This window comes from Mesoplodon bidens, assembly GCF_964165515.1.
Source record: "Mesoplodon bidens genome assembly, chromosome: 8".
In the NCBI taxonomy this organism is placed as follows: domain Eukaryota; kingdom Metazoa; phylum Chordata; class Mammalia; order Artiodactyla; family Ziphiidae; genus Mesoplodon; species Mesoplodon bidens.
The window spans coordinates 80845479-80863068 of record NC_138165.1 but is presented as its reverse complement, the minus strand read 5'-3'; the positions used below and the strand labels follow the sequence as shown (position 1 = coordinate 80863068).

The window sequence follows — 17590 nt, the reverse complement described above, 5'->3', positions numbered from 1 at the left end:
GCTAAAAACCAGAGGGTGAGTTAGGGAAATAGTTCTGTAGCTAAAGCTTTTATACTTTACTTGCATATGCTATTATCTTATTTTAACTTTATTTTCATGTTCCATCATGGGCCTATGGTAGTTGAAAGAAGCTCACGTGGTCATGATGCAATTTTATTGCTTTGGCTAATCATAAACAGCATAAATCCCTTCTGTTTCATCTCCTTTGATAGAGTTTTCCTGGATTTATTCCATAAATGATGACTTCTAAGCGACAGTTAATGACTAATATGACTCTTTATGCCTAGCAACCTTGTTTTGAAGCAGAGCTGAACTTAGCAGAACTCTAAATTTAATTATAGTCAATGACTGTGTCATCAATAAAGTCTAATAATGGTATATTCAAATTGAAGGAGAGGTACAGCTTTAATGGCAGAATCTTTTTGTTTGGGTGGGGGAGAACAGCTTTACTGATACATAATTAACATACATATAATTCGTTCTAAGTGAAAAATTCAACAGCCTTCAATATATGCAGAGCTGTGCAGCCATCACCACAATCAATTTTAGAACATTTTCATCACTCCTAAATGAAACCCTGCATCTAATAGAAGTCACTCTCCATTCATTCTCCCTCCACCCCTGAGCAACGACTAATCTACTTTGTCTCTATGGATTTGTCTGTTTTAGACATTTTATGTAAATCATACAATATATGGCATTTTGTGTCTGGCTTATTTTATTCAGCATACTGCTTTCAAGGTTCATCCATGTTGTAGCATATATCAATCTTTCATTCCCTTTATTAACTCATGCCAGATAATATTTTATTGCATGGGTATACCACATTTTATTTATTCCTTTACCAGTTGATGGGTATTTTTGTTGTTTCCATATTTTGGCTATTATAAATAATGCTGCTAAGTACATTTGTGTACAAGTGTTTGCATGAACATATGTATTCAGTTATCTTGGGTATATACGTAGGCGTAGAACTGCTGGGTAATATGTAATTCTATCTTTAACCTTTTGAAGTACTGCCAGACTGTTTTCCACAGAGGCTGCATCATTTTACATTCCCACTGCCAGTACATAATTATTCCAATTTCTTGACATACTCATCAACAGTAGGTATTATCTGTCTTTTTTATTATAGCCATCCTCATGTGGGTGAAGAGGTATCTCAATTTGGTTTTGACTTGCATTTCCCTGATGACTAACGATGTTAATCATGTGTTTATTGGAAATTTGTAATCTTCTTTGGAGAAATGTCCATTTAGATCCTTTGTCCAGTTTTTAACTGGGTCATTTGTCTTTTTATTATTGCATTGCAAGAATTATTTATATATTCTAGATACAAGTCCCTTATCAGATCTATAATTTGCAAATATTTTCTCCTACTGAATTGGTTGTCTTTTTTACTTTCTTGATGATGTCCTTTGAAGCACAAACAGAATCTATTTTTGAAGCTTTTTAAAAAATCATTTATTCATAAAATCACTAAAAGCTGAAAAGACCCAGTTACACTTTCCTGGAAGGAAAATTACCTGCATTCATGACAAATGTAACATTTGGAGATGTGTAGTGATCAAAGCCTCTCCTTGATAGCCAAGGCTTGGTGTACTAAAGACAGGAATAAGGAACCCAGGCTAATTTTGAGAGAGAAAATTTACATGGAAAGAGTAGAAAAGGCAATGTTTACATAGTTTTTGCCTGGGTAGAAAAGGCAAAATGATAATGGTAAAGAATAAGGCAACACGGAGACAAAATGGGAGTAAGTAGAGAGCTTCCTGGAGGATACATTGGGGAATGGAGGATTCTTGGGAAAGTTTCTTTCTTTAGGATCATTAAGAAAATGTGTAAGTTAGGTAAGTTATAACACTGACAGGTGATACAATAATACAATGGCATCACAGATCTGTTTGAGCTGCTACTAATAATGTAAGGGCCCTTATTTCTCCCTATTTTTATTCCTATTGATTAATAAATATTTTTAGGGGGACTACATAGGCATTGGTTAGGTTTGAATCTCTGGGAGACGTCTTGGATCAAGGTCTAAATCAGTTCTAACTCTAAATCTCTGGTAGATTCCTAAACCCAGTTGAAAATCACAAAAGTACACTGGATAGCAGTAAAAAGGAATTCACCTTAAAAGTCATTTGTGTAAGTCAGTTTGAGTGACCTGTTCTCAAACTAGTTTGGTTGCTTTTATCTAGGGAGCTAGTATATGAATCGAAACCTAACAGAGGAGAAAAAAAAGATAAGGCCCTGTTATAACAGTACATGACATGAAGGCAAAGAGTTTTCAACACTATCATACAGTCTTAAGAAAATAGCTTATTTACCCAAAACATACCTTCCACTCTGAAGCTGGATGTGGAGGGTGGTGAATGGTTCTGTACGAATAAGATAGTGCATAACCCCAGCAGAATTTGAATAGTGAGTACCATAATGAAATTTATCAATAGTTCCCATAGGATCCTCAAAATTTTCATATCTAAAAAAAGAAACTAAAGTTTTATAACCACAATAGTAAAATTAACCTAGAAAGACATATGCTTGTATTGTATTGCTGAAAACACAGTTTTTAAGAAACTATGTATTTGTATCATCACGTCATGTTAATACATGAAAAAAAATTCATTACTTTTTACTGAACAATAAAATAGCACTAATATTGGATTTTTGAACACTTTTGTATTATGCAATACATATTCACTATAGATAAATTAGAAACCAGAGAGAAACTACCAAAAATGAAGAAATTTAAAATCAATTACAATTCCCAGAGATAATTAATATTAACATTTTGATGAATATGTGTCAATCCTGAATTATGAATTAATATATATTTTAATATAAAAATATACTTTAATATAAAACCACTATACATTATATATTGTTCACAACGTATTTTTTCATCTAACAATTTTCTATTAATATCTTACAAAATATATATAATTGATTCACTTTGCTGTACAGCAGAAACTAACACAACATTGTAAATCAACCACACGACAATAAAAATTTTTTTAAATCTTACAAAACGACTGAATAGTCTTTTTTTTTTTTTTTGCGGTACGCGGGCCTCTCACTGCCGTGGCCTCTCCCGCCGCAGAGCACAGGCTCTGGACGCACAGGCCCAGCGGCCATGGCTCACAGGCCCAGCTGCTCCACGGCATGTGGTATCCTCCCGGACCGGGGCACGAACCCGCGTCCCCTGCATGGGCAGGCGGACTCCCAACCACGGCACCACCAGGGAAGCCCTGAATAGTCTATTTTTAACAGGTACACGGTATTTATAACAAGTAGATGTACGAATATACAACAATTTAACTATTTACTTATAGATATTTATGCTGTTTCTATTTTTCTGCTTATTGTAAGCATGTGATAATTAGACATCCTTTTGTGGCCAAGATAATGGAAAAAAATATAGAAGGTCAGTCAAGAATTGTAAAAATGAATGTCTAATGATCTAAAGGTAAAAGGAGATGTATATAGCACGGGGAACTCTACTCAATATTCTGTGATAAGCTATATGAGAAAGAATCTGAAAAAGAATGAATATATGTATACGTATTACTGAATCACTTTGCTGTATACCTGAAACTAATACAACATTGTAAATCAACTATACTCCAATAAAATTTTTTTTAAAAAGGAAAAAAAAAACGAGATGGTGGAATAGAAGAAGGTCTAAATCAGATTATCAGCAAAGGATATGTATAATAATTCTGCAAGAACTATCACTGATCCTATAATTGTTTTGAATGGTGACATCTGAGTTTGTGGATATAATATCTAAATAAGAATGAACAGTTTTTTGGAAGAAATAAACATTGAAAATTTTAAACCAAAATACTAATCAGTTCATCAAGCTAAGGTAAATTTCCTTTTACATAGAAATCAGTAATTTCAGGAGAATAAAGAAAGTTTTCGGGTCAAAGTCATTTGTACCTATGCAAAAAAATATACTATTGAAATTTAAATTAAATTGTATCTTTGATTATCTACAAAATAAGTTAATTTATATGATCAGTATTTCCTGTGGAACAGTGTTAACAGTTTGACTAATGGCAGTAGGGTAATATATACACAGCAAAATTCCATTTAGTACATCAAATATTAAACACAGCAAAAAGTCCTGGGGAAGGTCTGCAAACAAAAAGGGGGGAAAAATAATGTACCATCAACCCTCAAATAAATCTACAACTAAGTTTGTTTGCAGAACTGCTCTTTGTCTTTATTACTAGAAGTCATAACTGACAAGTCATCCCCAAGTCCACACTGAGAAAAAGGAAAATTAAAATTAGATTATTTTTTAGTGTCAGCAGCTGGCTTTGGATAAAAAAAAAGTATGAGACGTTTACAGGGTGGCTCATAAATATATAGAATTATAAATATTTCTTTTCCTTATTCAAATATCACTTTCTAAATTTTCACACATTTCACTGTTCTTTATTCACATTATTGGTGAACAACAGGTTAGTATTATTAATTTTATATCCACCAAAATATTATATTAGATGGAATGTTAGATTTGTAGGTTATTAAGTCTAAAATACCTGGGGAGAAAAATTTCAAGAACCTATTACTTTTTAGCACATACTTATTACAAGGTGAAAGAAATTCTAAACAATATCAGTTTAACTTTGGTAATGAAGGGAAATACACAGACTATAGTTAACATATTTGAAGGACAACTGATATATTTTCAAGAAAACTTAGTGAAGGAATTACCAGACTCTGATTATCAGAAGTAGTTGTGCATTTAAAAAAAGTAACACTTGGTTGGCCATAACAGAAATCAATACAAATTCAAACAAGCTATGGGCATCTTTCAAAAGGGATGAAAAGCACTTACTTTTCTCGCATGGCTTTGGCATTTTTATCATTAACTACCCCAATTGGTTTGGAAAGATCTCGAAATACAGATGGGTTATTAAGATCCAACTCGTCTGAAGTATAATCTTGTAAAATCCAGGGGAACTAAAAGAGCCACAATTTACAATTTAGACATTCCTTCCTAGAGAGGCTACCATCTCCATATCTAATATAAATGTTTATCTAAGACAAAAAGGGATAGCCTTTATTTTTTCCCTGTTGCAAATGTTTATTCATCTTTAGTTCAATAACCAGAAGCATTATTTCCTGTAATTCTACTGGAATATTTTCAATGAAGTGAAAGAAAAAGGGTTTTTATTTTTAAAATACTCTTCATATTTACATACTTCTTGAAAATAGCAGGATAGAAATATACAGAAAGGCAAAATCAGTTTTTATATCTTTTAAAAAATAAAAACTAGATATCACCCACATATATTCTGCGCATTAGAAAACCGAAAGGTAATTCCATATTTACAAGATTTATATAAAACTCACCACAGGATACTGCGCAAGGTCATTATAGGTTCGTCCTGCCATTGTATTTAATTGAATGAGGTAGTCAAAATTTGATATCTCTCTGTTTACCCATTTCTAGACAGCACAAAAAAAGAAAAAATCAAAATTAATCTGTATCTCTTAGAAATCAGTAACTATTACTGACAGTACTAAAATAATCTTTTGTTCCCATTATCTCTATCATCTTTTTGATAAAGGAATGAAGCTTTAAAAAATATTTAACAGGGAGGTAAAATCAATATGCTTTTCCTAAATTCACTTCCTTTTAAAAATTGGTCTCTAGAAAAGAAAAAGAAAGTTCCTACACTACAATCTAAAAAGTCTTCTATAAGAATTAAGTCTTTTCTTCAGTTAAAAAATATTTTGTTTGAATATCTTAAAACTTTTTAATTCTAGAAGGACTGCCCAAATTTGAAATTTTTGTCATAAATTGAAATTTTCATAAGTGTAAATATTAAAAATTCAGTATCTCAATGTACTAAAATGATCTACAAATTTTAAATAAACATTATACTAACTATATTCAGAAAACTACTTTTATAGAGCAAAGGTAAATGGGATTTTGCTATAACAGATATAAAAATTTTCTAAAGGAAGACATAAACATTTTTTAATCACCTTACTGTACTTAGACTACTAATTACTCTACACAGTGTAGGCATGTTCAAGCATTTTGCTGACAGATTAATACACACCTTTAAGTTTACTGTGCGCCTTAAGCAAAGGACATACTTATGGGAAATAGTGAGAAATTAATCTATGTATACAGATTTTATAGAAAGCCCAATTATAACTGTATCTGAGTGCCAAACTGAGGAAATAGTACTTTAATGAATAAAGTTTATTCCACAGAAAGCAGGAAATATACTCTATTAAATAAAGCTTATTCCATAAACAATAGGAAACAATTGCTCATGGCTTTTGAACAAGAGCGACATTTAAAGGTTAACACATATGTAGGAGGAAGGAGAGAGCCAGGAGGCAAGAGAACCTAATTGGAAGACTACTAAAACCCTAGAGAGCAGAAAACAAGGGCCTTTCTTTGGCTTTGGACAGTGTAAATTCAAGAGATGTTGGGATATATGTGAGGATAAAATACACGAAAGCATTAGTTAGTTTGGCAGATAGAAGGACTGGAGAATTTTTTTTTTTTTTTTGCCTTTTTTCCATGGTGTCTTTTGTATTTTCCCATTTTTTTTCTTGTGCACAGATTATTTTATTATTAAGAAAAAAAATCCTGTGTACCATTTTTTAAAAAGAACATTATTAAAGAAGAAGAATTTAGGGCTTCCCTGGTGGTGCAGTGGTTGAGAGTCTGCCTGCCGATGCAGGGGACACGGGTTCGTGCCCCGGTCCGGGAAGATCCCACATGCTGTGGAGCGGCTGGGCCCGTGAGCCATGGCCGCTGAGCCTGTGCGTCCGGAGCCTGTGCTCCGCAACAGGAGAGGCCACAACAGTGAGAGGCCCGCGTGCCGCAAAAAAAAGAGAAGAATTTATAAGATATGCCCATGAACTGAATGACATGTGAACTGGAGACAGGACACTGTATGTGTGAGGGAAACAGAATGATCCAAAGATAATTCATAAGATCAATCTGAATGGAAGAAGAGCAGTTGCATAATCAAAATAAAATAATTGAAAGAAGGAAGTTTTACTTCTAAGCAAAATTCTGAGATATAAAATGCACACCAAATCAATGACTTAAAATTTCCTACCTGTGTCAATCCTGATGCTTTGAATAACTCCTGTGGTGATCTGGTTCCGTAACTATTTGGAGAATGAAGTGACAACAGCCTGCTATATACTTTGTTTCTAACCTATTAAAAAAAAAAGCGCTTCATGGCTTAAAAATTGATCAAGACAAACCAGGATTATGGCTTTATTAACAGATTTACTGAGATATAATTCATATACCATAAAATACACCCTTTTAAATATACAATTCAGGGGGCTTGTTCTCATATTCACAGAGTTGTGCAACCATTCACATTACCTAACTCTGGAACATTTCCATCATCCTCAAAAGAAACTACATACTCACTAGCCATCACTCCCCAATTTCTACTCCCTCCCATCCCCTGACAACCATTAAACTACTTTCTATCACTATGGATTTGCCAATTCTGAACATTTCATATAAACAGAGGATTGTGGTTTTAACTTCTCTATTTTACAAGGCTTAACGAAATTATGACACGTATTTTTTTTAGAACTTTATAGTATATAATGGAATAATCTTCAGACATTGAATCAAAAAACTACTTCACTTCTAGTTCAAATTTAGTTCTGTCATTTACTAATCATCTTGGCAAATCAATTAATTTACTGAGTCTCATTTGTATATTAAATATAATAATCTCTACCCTTACAGTTCTGTGAATTACTCAGGTTTATGCAATGTAAAGGAATAAAATTAATCTTTGAACTTCAGTTTCCTCATCTATAAAGAAAGAAATGGAATTTGCCATATCTAATCTGAACGCTGTTATGAAGTTTAGATACCACATACAAATGTGCTTTTAAAACTATTTACAGATTAGGAACCAAGATAGCAGAGGAGAAGGACATGCTCTCACTCCCTCTTGCGAGAACACCAGAATCACAACTAGCTGCTGGACAATCATCGACAGGAAGACACTGGAATTCACCAAAAAAGATACCCCACATCCAAAGACAAAGGAGAAGCCACGATGAGATGGTAGGAGGGGTGCAATCACAGTAAAATCAAATCCCATAACTGCTGGGTGGGTGACTCACAGATTGGAGAACACTTATACCACAGAAGTCCACCCACTGGAGTGAAGCTTCTGAGCCCCACGTCAGGTTCCCAACTTGGGAGTCCAGCAACGGGAGGAGGAATTCTGAGAGAATCAGACTTTGAAGGACAGTGGGATTTGATGGCAGGACTTCGACAGGACTGGGAGAAAGAGACTCCACTCTTGGAGGGCGCACACAAAGTAGTGTGCGCATCAGGACCCAGGGGAAGGAGCAGTGACCCCAGGGGAGACTGAACCAGACCTACCTGCTAGTGTTGGAGGGTCTCCTGCAGAGGCAGGGGATGGCTGTGGCTCACCGTGGGGACAAGGACACTGGCAGCAGAAGTTCTGGGAAGTACTCCTTGGGGTGAGCCCTCCCAGAGTCCGACATTAGCCCCACCAGAGCCCAGGTAGCTCCAGTGTTGGATCGCCTCAGGCCAAACAACCAACAGTGAGGGAACGCAGCCCCACCCATCAGCAGTCAAGCGGATTAAAGTTTTACTGAGCTCTGCCCACCAGAGCAACAGTCAGCTCTACCCACCACCAGTCCCTCCCATCAGGGAACTTGCACAAGCCTCTGAGATAGCCTCATCCACCAGAGGGCAGACAGCAGAAGAACTACAATCCTGCAGCCTGTGGAACAAAAGCCACATTCACAGAAAGACAGACAAGATGAAAAGGCAGAGGGCTATGTACCAGATGAAGGAACAAGATAAACCCCCAGAAAAACAACTAAATGAAGTGGAGATAGGCAATCGTCCAGAAAAAGAATTCAGAATAATGATAGTGAAAATGATCCAGGACCTCGGAAAAAGAATGGAGGCAAAGATAGAGAACATGCAAGAAATGTTTAACAAAGACCTAGAAGAATTCAAGAACAAATAAACAGAGATGAACAATACAAGAAATGAAATGAAAACTACACTAGAAGGAATCAACAGCAGAATAACTGAGACAAAAGAATGGATAAGTGACCTGGAAGACAGAATGGTGGAATTCACTGCTGCGGAACAGAATAAAAAGAATAAAAGGAAATGAAGACAGCCTAAGAGACCTCTGGGACAACATTAAACACAACAACATTCACATTATAGGGGTCCCAGAAGGAGAAGAGAGAGAGAGAGGACCTGAGAAAATATTTGAAGACATTATAGTTGAAAACTTCCCTAACATGGGAAAGGAAATAGCCACCCAAGTCCAGTAAGCGCAGAGTCCCATACAGGATAAACCCAAGGGGAAACACGCCGAGACACACAGTAATCAAACTAGTAAAAATTAAAGACAAAGAAAAATAACTGAAAGCAGCAAGGGAAAAACAACAAATAACATAGAGGGGAACTCCCATAAGGTTAACAGCTGATTTCTCAGCACAAACTCTACAAGCCAGAAGAGAGTGGCATGATATACTTAAAGTGATGAAAGGAAAGAACCTACAACCATGATTACTCTACCCGACAAGGATCTCATTCAGATTTGATGGAGAAATCAAAAGCTTTACAGACAAGCAAAAGCTAAGAGAATTCAGCACCACCAAACCAGCTCTACAACAAATGCTAAATAAACTTTTCTAAGTGGGAAACACAAGAGAAGAAAAGGACCTACAAAAACAAATTCAAAACAATTAAGAAAATGGTCACAGGAACATACATATCGATAATTACCTTAAACATGAATGGATTAAATGCTACAACCAAAAGACACAGGCTTGCTGAATGGATATAACAACAAGACCGATCTATATGCTGCCTACAAGAGACCCACTTCAGACTTAGGGACACATACAGACTGAAAGTGAGGGGATGGTAGAAGATATTCCATGCAAATGGAAATCAAAAGAAAGCTGGAGTAGCAATACTCATATCAGGTAAAATAGACTTTAAAATAAAGAATGTTAAAAGAGACAAGGAAGGATACTACATAATGATGAAGGGATCAATCCAAGAAGAAGATATAACAATTATAAATATATATGCACCCAACATAGGAGCACCTCAATACATAAGGCAACTGCTAACAGCTATAAAACAGGAAATCAACAGTAACACATTACTAGTGGGGGACTTTAACACCTCACTTACACCAATGGACAGATCTTCCAAAATGAAAATGAATAAGGAAACACAAGCTTTAAATGACACAACAGACCAGATAGATTTAATTGATATTTATAGGACATTCCATCCAGAAACAGCAGATTACACTTTCTTCTCAAGTGCGCACAGAACATTCTCCAGGATAGATCACATCTTGGGTCACAAATCAAGCCTCAGTAAATTTAAGAAAATTGAATCATATCAAGCATCTTTTTGGACCACAATGCTATGAGATTAGAAATGAATTACAGGGAAAAACACATAAAAAACAGAAACACATGAAGGCTAAACAATACATTACTAAATAACCAAGAGATCACTGAAGAAATCAAAGAGGAAATCAAAAAATACCTAGAGACAAATTACAATGAAAACACGACAATCCAAAACCTATGGGATGCAGCAAAAGCAGTTCTAAGAAGGAAGTTTATAGCAATACAAGCTTACTTCAAGAAACAAGAAAAAACACAAATAAACAATCTAACATTACACCTAAAGGAACTAGAGAAAGAAGAACAAACAACCCAAAGTCAGCAGAAGGAAAGAAATCGTAAAGGTCAGAGCAGAAATAAATGAAATAGAAACAAAGAAAACAATAGCAAAGATCAATAAAACTAAAAGCTGGTTCTTTGAGAAGATAAACAAAATTGATACACCTTTAGCCAGACTCATCAAGAAAAAAGAGGGAGAGGGCTCAAATCAATAAAATTAGAAATGAAAAAGGAGAAGTTACAGTGGACACCGCAGAAATACAAAGCATCCTAAGAGACTGCTACAAGCAACTCTATGCCAATAAAATGGACAACCTGGAAGAAATGGACAAATTCTTAGAAATGCACAACATGCCGAGAAAGAACCAGGAAGAAATAGAAAATATGAACAGACCAATCACAAGTAATGAAATTGAAACTATAATTAAAAAGCTTCCAACAAACAAAAGTCCAGGACCAGATGGCTTCACAGGTGAATTCTATCAAACATTTAGAGAAGAGCTAACACCTATCCTTCTCAGACTCTTCCAAAAAATTGCAGAGGAAGGAACACTCCCAAACTCATTCTATGAGGCCACCATCACCCTGATACCAAAACCAGACAAAGATACCACAAAAAAAGAAAATTACAGACCAATATCACTGATGAATATACATGCAAAAATCCTCAACAAAATACTAGCAAACCAAATCCAACAACACATTAAAAGGATCAGACACCATGATCAAGTGGGATTTATCCCAGGGATGCAAGGATTCTTCAATATATGTAAATCAATCAATGTGATAAACCATATTAACAAATTGAAGAAGAAAAACCATATGATCATCTCAATAGATGCAGAAAAAGCTTTTGACAAAATTCAACACCCATTTATGATAAAAACTCTCCAGAAATGGGCATAGAGGGAACCTACCTAAACAGAATAAAGGCCATATATGACAAACCCACAGAAAACATCATTCTCAATGGTGAAAAACTGAAAGCATTTCCTCTAAGATCAGGAACAAGACAAGGATGTCCACTCTCACAACTATTATTCAACATAGTTTTGGAAGTCCTAGCCATGGCAATCAGAGAAGAAAAAGAAATAAAAGAAATACAAATTGGAAAAGAAGAAGTAAAACTGTCACTGTTTGCAGGTGACATGATACTATACATAGAGAATCCTAAAGATGCCACCAGAAAACTACTAGAGCTAATCAATGAATCTGGTAAAGCTGCAGGATAGAAAATTAATGCACAGAAATCTCTTGCATTCCTATACAATAGTGATGAAAAATCTGAAAGAGAAATTAAGGAAACACTCTCATTTACCATTGCAACAAAAAGAATAAAATACCTAGGAATAAACCTACCTAAAGAGACAAAAGACCTGTATGCAAAAAACTATAAGACACTGATGAAAGAAATTAAAGATGATACCAACAGAAGGAGAAATATACCATGTTCTTGGATTGGAAGAATCAATATTGTGAAAATGACTATACTACCCAAAGAAATCTACAGATTCAATGCAATCCCTATCAAATTACCAATGGCATTTTTGATTGAACTAGAACAAAAAATCTTAAAATTTGTATGGAGACAGAAAAGACCCCGAATAGCCAAAGCAGTCTTGAGGGAAAAAAAACGGAGCTGGAGGAATCAGACTCCCTGACTTCAGACTATACTACAAAATTACAGTAATCAAGAAAATATGGTACTGGCACAAAAACAGAAACATAGATCAATGGAACAAGATAGAAAGCCCAGAGATAAACCCACGCACCTATGGTCAACTAATCTATGACAAAGGAGGCAAGAATATACAATGGAGAAAAGACAGTCTCTTCAATAAGTGGTGCTGGGAAAACTGGATAGCTACATGTAAAGGAATGAACTGAGAACACTCCCTAACACCATACACAAAAATAAACTCAAAATAGATTCGAGACCTAAATGCAAGACCGGACACTATAAAACTCTTAGAGGAAAACATAGGAAGAACACTCTTTGACATAAATCACAGCAAGATCTTTTTTGATCTATCTCCTAGAGTAATGGAAATAAAAACAAAAATAAACAAATGGGACCTAATGAAACTTAAAAGCTTTTGCACAGCAAAGGAAACCATACACAAGACGAAAAGACAGCCCTCAGAATGGGAGAAAATATTTGCAAATGAATCAACGGACAAAGGATTAATTTCCAAAATATATAAACAGCTCATGCAGCTCAATATGAAAAAAACAAACAACCCAATCCAAAAATGGGCAGAAGACCTAAATAGACATATCTCCAAAGAAGACATACAGATGGCCAAGAAGCACAAGAAAAGCTGCTCAACATTACTAATTATTAGAGAAATGCAAATCAAAACTACAATGAGGTATCACCTCACACCAGTTAGGATGGGCATCATCAGAAAATCTGCAAACAACAAATGCTGGAGAGGGTGTGGAGAAAAGGGAACCCTCTTGCACTGTTGGTGGGAATGCAAATTGATACAGCCACTATGGAGAACAGTATGGAGGGTCCTGAAAAAACTAAAAAGAAAATTACCATATGACCCAGCAATATACTGGGCATATACCCAGAGAAAACCATAATTCCAAAAGACCCATGCACCCAAATGTTCATTGCAGCACTATTTACAATAGCCAGGTCATGGAAGCAACCTAAATGCCCATCGACAGACGAATGAATAAAGAAGATGTGGTACATATATACAATGGAATATTACTCAGCCATAAAAAGGAACAAAAATGCGTCATTTGTAGAGACGTGGATGGATCTAGAGACTGTCATACAGAGTGAAGTAAGTCAGAAAAACAAATACTGTATATTATTGCATATATGTGGAACCTAGGAAAATGGTACAGATGAACCAGTTTGCAGGGCAGAAACTGAGACACAGATATAGAGAAAAAACGTATGGATACCAAGGGGGGAAAGCCGCGGGGGGTTGGGGATGGTGGTGTGATGAATTGGACGATTGGGATTGACATGTATACACTGATGTGTATAAAACTGATGACTAATAAGGACGTGCTGTATAAAAAAGTTAGTAAAATAAAATTCAAAAAAAAAAAAAGAGACCAGAGAGCTAGCTCTTTCTCTCTCTCTCATCCTCTCTCTCCTTCTCCCTCTCTGCCAACCATGTAAGGATACAGCATCTGTTAACCATGAAGAAGGTGTTCACCAAGAACCTGACTGCACTGGAATCCTGCTCTTGAACTTCCAGCTTTCAGTCCAGAACTAAGAGAAATAAGTATTTGTTGTTTAAGCCATCCAGTCTATGGTCATTTTGTCATGGCAATCTGGATGAACTGTGTCAGTGCAGTTGACCTCAGTTTCTAATTCGATGATCTGTTTTGGGCTTCATTCTCTTGATACATGTCATTAGACCCTACTGATCAACCCCTAAAACTCTCCCCTACGTATCACCCAGGACACTACTCTCCAGGTCTTACATCACTCTCTGATCATCCTTCTCAGTCTCACACCAACTCCTTTTCCTTTACCTGCTCCTTAAACTGATGATGGGGTCCACCATCATCTACTCCTTTTGTTGTTCTGTTCTGCTCATGAGGTGATATTATTTTCTGTCATAATTTCATCTGTTACCCATATGCTCCTGATTCCAGATCTATATTTACCACCCTAACGTCTACCTTACACTTATATTTCCAACTGGAGATATTTGTCATTTCCCCCTGGATACCCTTCTAGCATCTTATACCTACCAATAAGAATCGAACTTATTGTGCCCCGAATCCACCAAAAGAATGAATTAAATAAATGGAACAAAATAAAGACATACCACTAGGTCTAAAAACACACAAACAAACAAAAAACTATTTACAGAAGCATAGTATTCAATAGGAGTGTTCTTGGTTTACTTACATAAAATAGCTTTCTAAAAAACACATACATTGTATTTTCCTATGGGGGAAAATTTATTTTTAATAGTAAAAAATTATCTTTTTGTAAAAATAGAAAAATGCTCTTTAAATGTCTGAATCAAATCATCTACAAATAAACCTGGAACTCACAAATGAACAGAAACTTAGTTATTGACTATGCTAATCCAGGTCATCTGAGAAGCAAATGCTAAGACAGAATTGAACATGCAGGATTTTATTTGGAGAGATGACAGTGAGAGAAAATGGAGAGAAAGCTAGGCAAGGTGGAGAGAGCTATCAGACTGCGATACAAGTCTGACCTCAAGTATATGACAGAGGGAAGGAAGGCTGGGGGCAACTAACGGGTCAAAGGTTACAGAGCTAGTGGTGGAATGATCTTGGATCCAGGTAACCTGGCTTCAGTGGCAATCTCTTAACCACTTACACTATGTAAGAATTTACTCTATTCCTAGAAAAACATGTTCCATTATTCTTCCTGATTACATAGCCTCCACTATTGTTGAACTGAACCCAACCCAATTTCATAAATCCAGTTATATCATATATATTGCATATTATTTCACAACTGGATACTGTGAGATACCTATTAGCTGACACTCAATATTCTACTGACTTCTTTATCTACCTATATATAAAAACTGAAAACAAATATCTTCCAAACACTTGCAAATAAATTCCAACAAAAATGCATATACTGCTTAGTCCCAAAGGTATGTATTTTTTTTACCCTAATATATATTTTGACTCGATGAAAGAGTAGAGTTGTGAAGTTTCATTACAGCTCACTAGTTGGAAAATAATTTCAAGCTAACAGTCTGGGGCTTCCAGAAAGTTAGCATCTTACATACCTCTTTTTTGAAATTGAGAAAGTAGTTGGATTGGTCAACATGAAAAATCTCAAGGGCTGACCTCCTTAAGTTGTACCGTCGTAGGTGAATCTCTCGAACTTGAGAGTGAGGCCACTTGAAATCAAAGCCTACTCCTGAAAACAGAAACAATCTTGTGACTGGGGTACCACAAAAAGTTACTGATGCTATGCAGAAAATATCTCCTAGTTCCTGACAAAAGTAGCACTACGGAAAAGGAATTCAGTTTCTGTATGATGAAAAACATTTGTTAAATTTATTGGATGTTTAAATTGTTTCTTTTAAGACTATTTTAAAATTCTATAGCTTTTCTACTTCGTTTCCATTGGAATAGAGAATTACTCTGAATATTATATCTTAGAAACAGTTTTCCTTTTCTCTTTATGTTGGCAGCTTAGATTTAAATATCTTTTTATTTTCAGATAAAGGATTAGGTGAAAAGCCTCTAGGAGCAAGTGTACATATAAATAAAAGTAAAATTGTATTTTATAACTTAAGTTTATAGCAATCCCCTCTAGCCAAACCTTTTCAAAAACATTGATAATAAAAAGGAAGCATTCCCTTCAGTACATTGTTGATAATAAATTTAATTCCATACTGACTTTCTATGTCTCCTTTTACATGGTAGACTACAATTCTACAGTCCCACCTTATCGCTTTCTTCTCATTAATGATTGATAAACTGGATACTTAACTATTGAACAACAGAAATTTTTCCCCCAGAACTGCTCACCGTCCTCTTTTTCAATGCTGCCATCATAGAAGTAAATGTGTTGAGTAGTGATTTCTAATCTGCCAGGAATTATGGCAATTATTGTAATGAGTTCACAGTCTTCCGACAACACCAATTTTTCTTTTTGATCCTGTTCTTTCTCATCACTGTAAAAGCAAAAACCAACCAAACAAAAAACATCCAACAATGTATTCTGTGTAAATGGAAAAGAATATCATACTCAAATACGAATCTCGTGTCTGTAAAGTCACTATCCAAGAAAGAGTACTTGAATTTTCTACAAAAACCATTCCACTGCATATTAAATTACTTAAATATGTCCAAATATACTTATTACCCAATAACAAAGTTTCAAAAAACATATGTTTTACATTTCAATTGTATATGACCCATTAAAACAAAATATAGTGAATCTTCAATACTACTGGTAGAGGATGGTTCAAACATGCAGCAATACTGGTCATGTTTTTTAGTTATATTTGGCAGACATGAATTGACCCAGGGAATAAATGAATCTGTGAATAAAGGACTGTATCATTAGTGCTGTTTCATAAATAATTATTAGAAGTATTATGATTGATTCTTAAACTGTAAAATGAGATGTTTCAAGAGCAACAAAAGCTAGAACATCATCATCATAGCATCCCCTGATAGTGTAAATGGAAATAATACTACGAGCCAATGTTGCCACACCATACTTAAAGTGAAGTCATCTCATATTTGGAGGACTGTTACCGAGTATGTTTTTTGGAGGAAAATACTGGGAAGGGACAGTCTTCTGGTGGCCTAGGTGACTTTAACTGCCAAGTACAGAAATGAGAACTCCTATGACTCATGGAATGTTATTCAAGTATATCCTTCAAGCCAGCTGCTCTCTGGTCCTAGATATTTCACATTTGCCTCATTTCCAGGATAGCAATGACTAAATCTGATTTTGTTTCCAATGGATTTCGATGAGAAGCTCTACAAGTATCATCACCTAACTGGGAATATTGCAACCACTAAAGCTAAGCTTAAAATAAAAAACTGAGAATGTTTTCCCAAATAGTGAAATTCTAACATTCACAGTGATGAAATAGAGAAATAAGTGACCTGAGAGAGTAAACAGTCTGAAGGTTATTTCTATTCTATGAAACAAAGATTTTTGGCTTTTCATTTGAAAATGAATGAGACTGACATCCAGTGAATTCACTAGTCCTTGAAGAAAGAAAATAAAATCTCACTAAAAGGCTGACTAAAAAAATCTACCAAAACCAAAGACAGCTCCCTAGGTAACTACCCCATCCAGCTCCCTGAAAATAATCAAGGACATATTTTAAACTTACTAAAATTATATTAACCAAAAAACCTGCTTATG

General features: G+C 35.3%; 1 protein-coding gene across 9 annotated transcripts in view; it reads right to left on the bottom strand.

Moving 5' to 3' along the window:
* The window catches only part of NBEAL1 (neurobeachin like 1), a 181770-nt gene that overhangs the window by 32309 nt on the left and 131871 nt on the right, over positions 1-17590 (bottom strand). For all 9 annotated transcript variants that reach the window (XM_081241721.1, XM_081241722.1, XM_081241717.1 and 6 more), the window contains 6 exons: positions 16234-16379; positions 15483-15616; positions 7101-7202; positions 5365-5460; positions 4847-4971; positions 2336-2476 (listed from right to left, as the gene is read on the bottom strand). In XM_081241721.1, coding sequence (XP_081097847.1) covers positions 2336-2476; positions 4847-4971; positions 5365-5460; positions 7101-7202; positions 15483-15616; positions 16234-16379 — 744 coding nt within the window. The remainder of the gene's footprint in view (positions 1-2335; positions 2477-4846; positions 4972-5364; positions 5461-7100; positions 7203-15482; positions 15617-16233; positions 16380-17590) is intronic.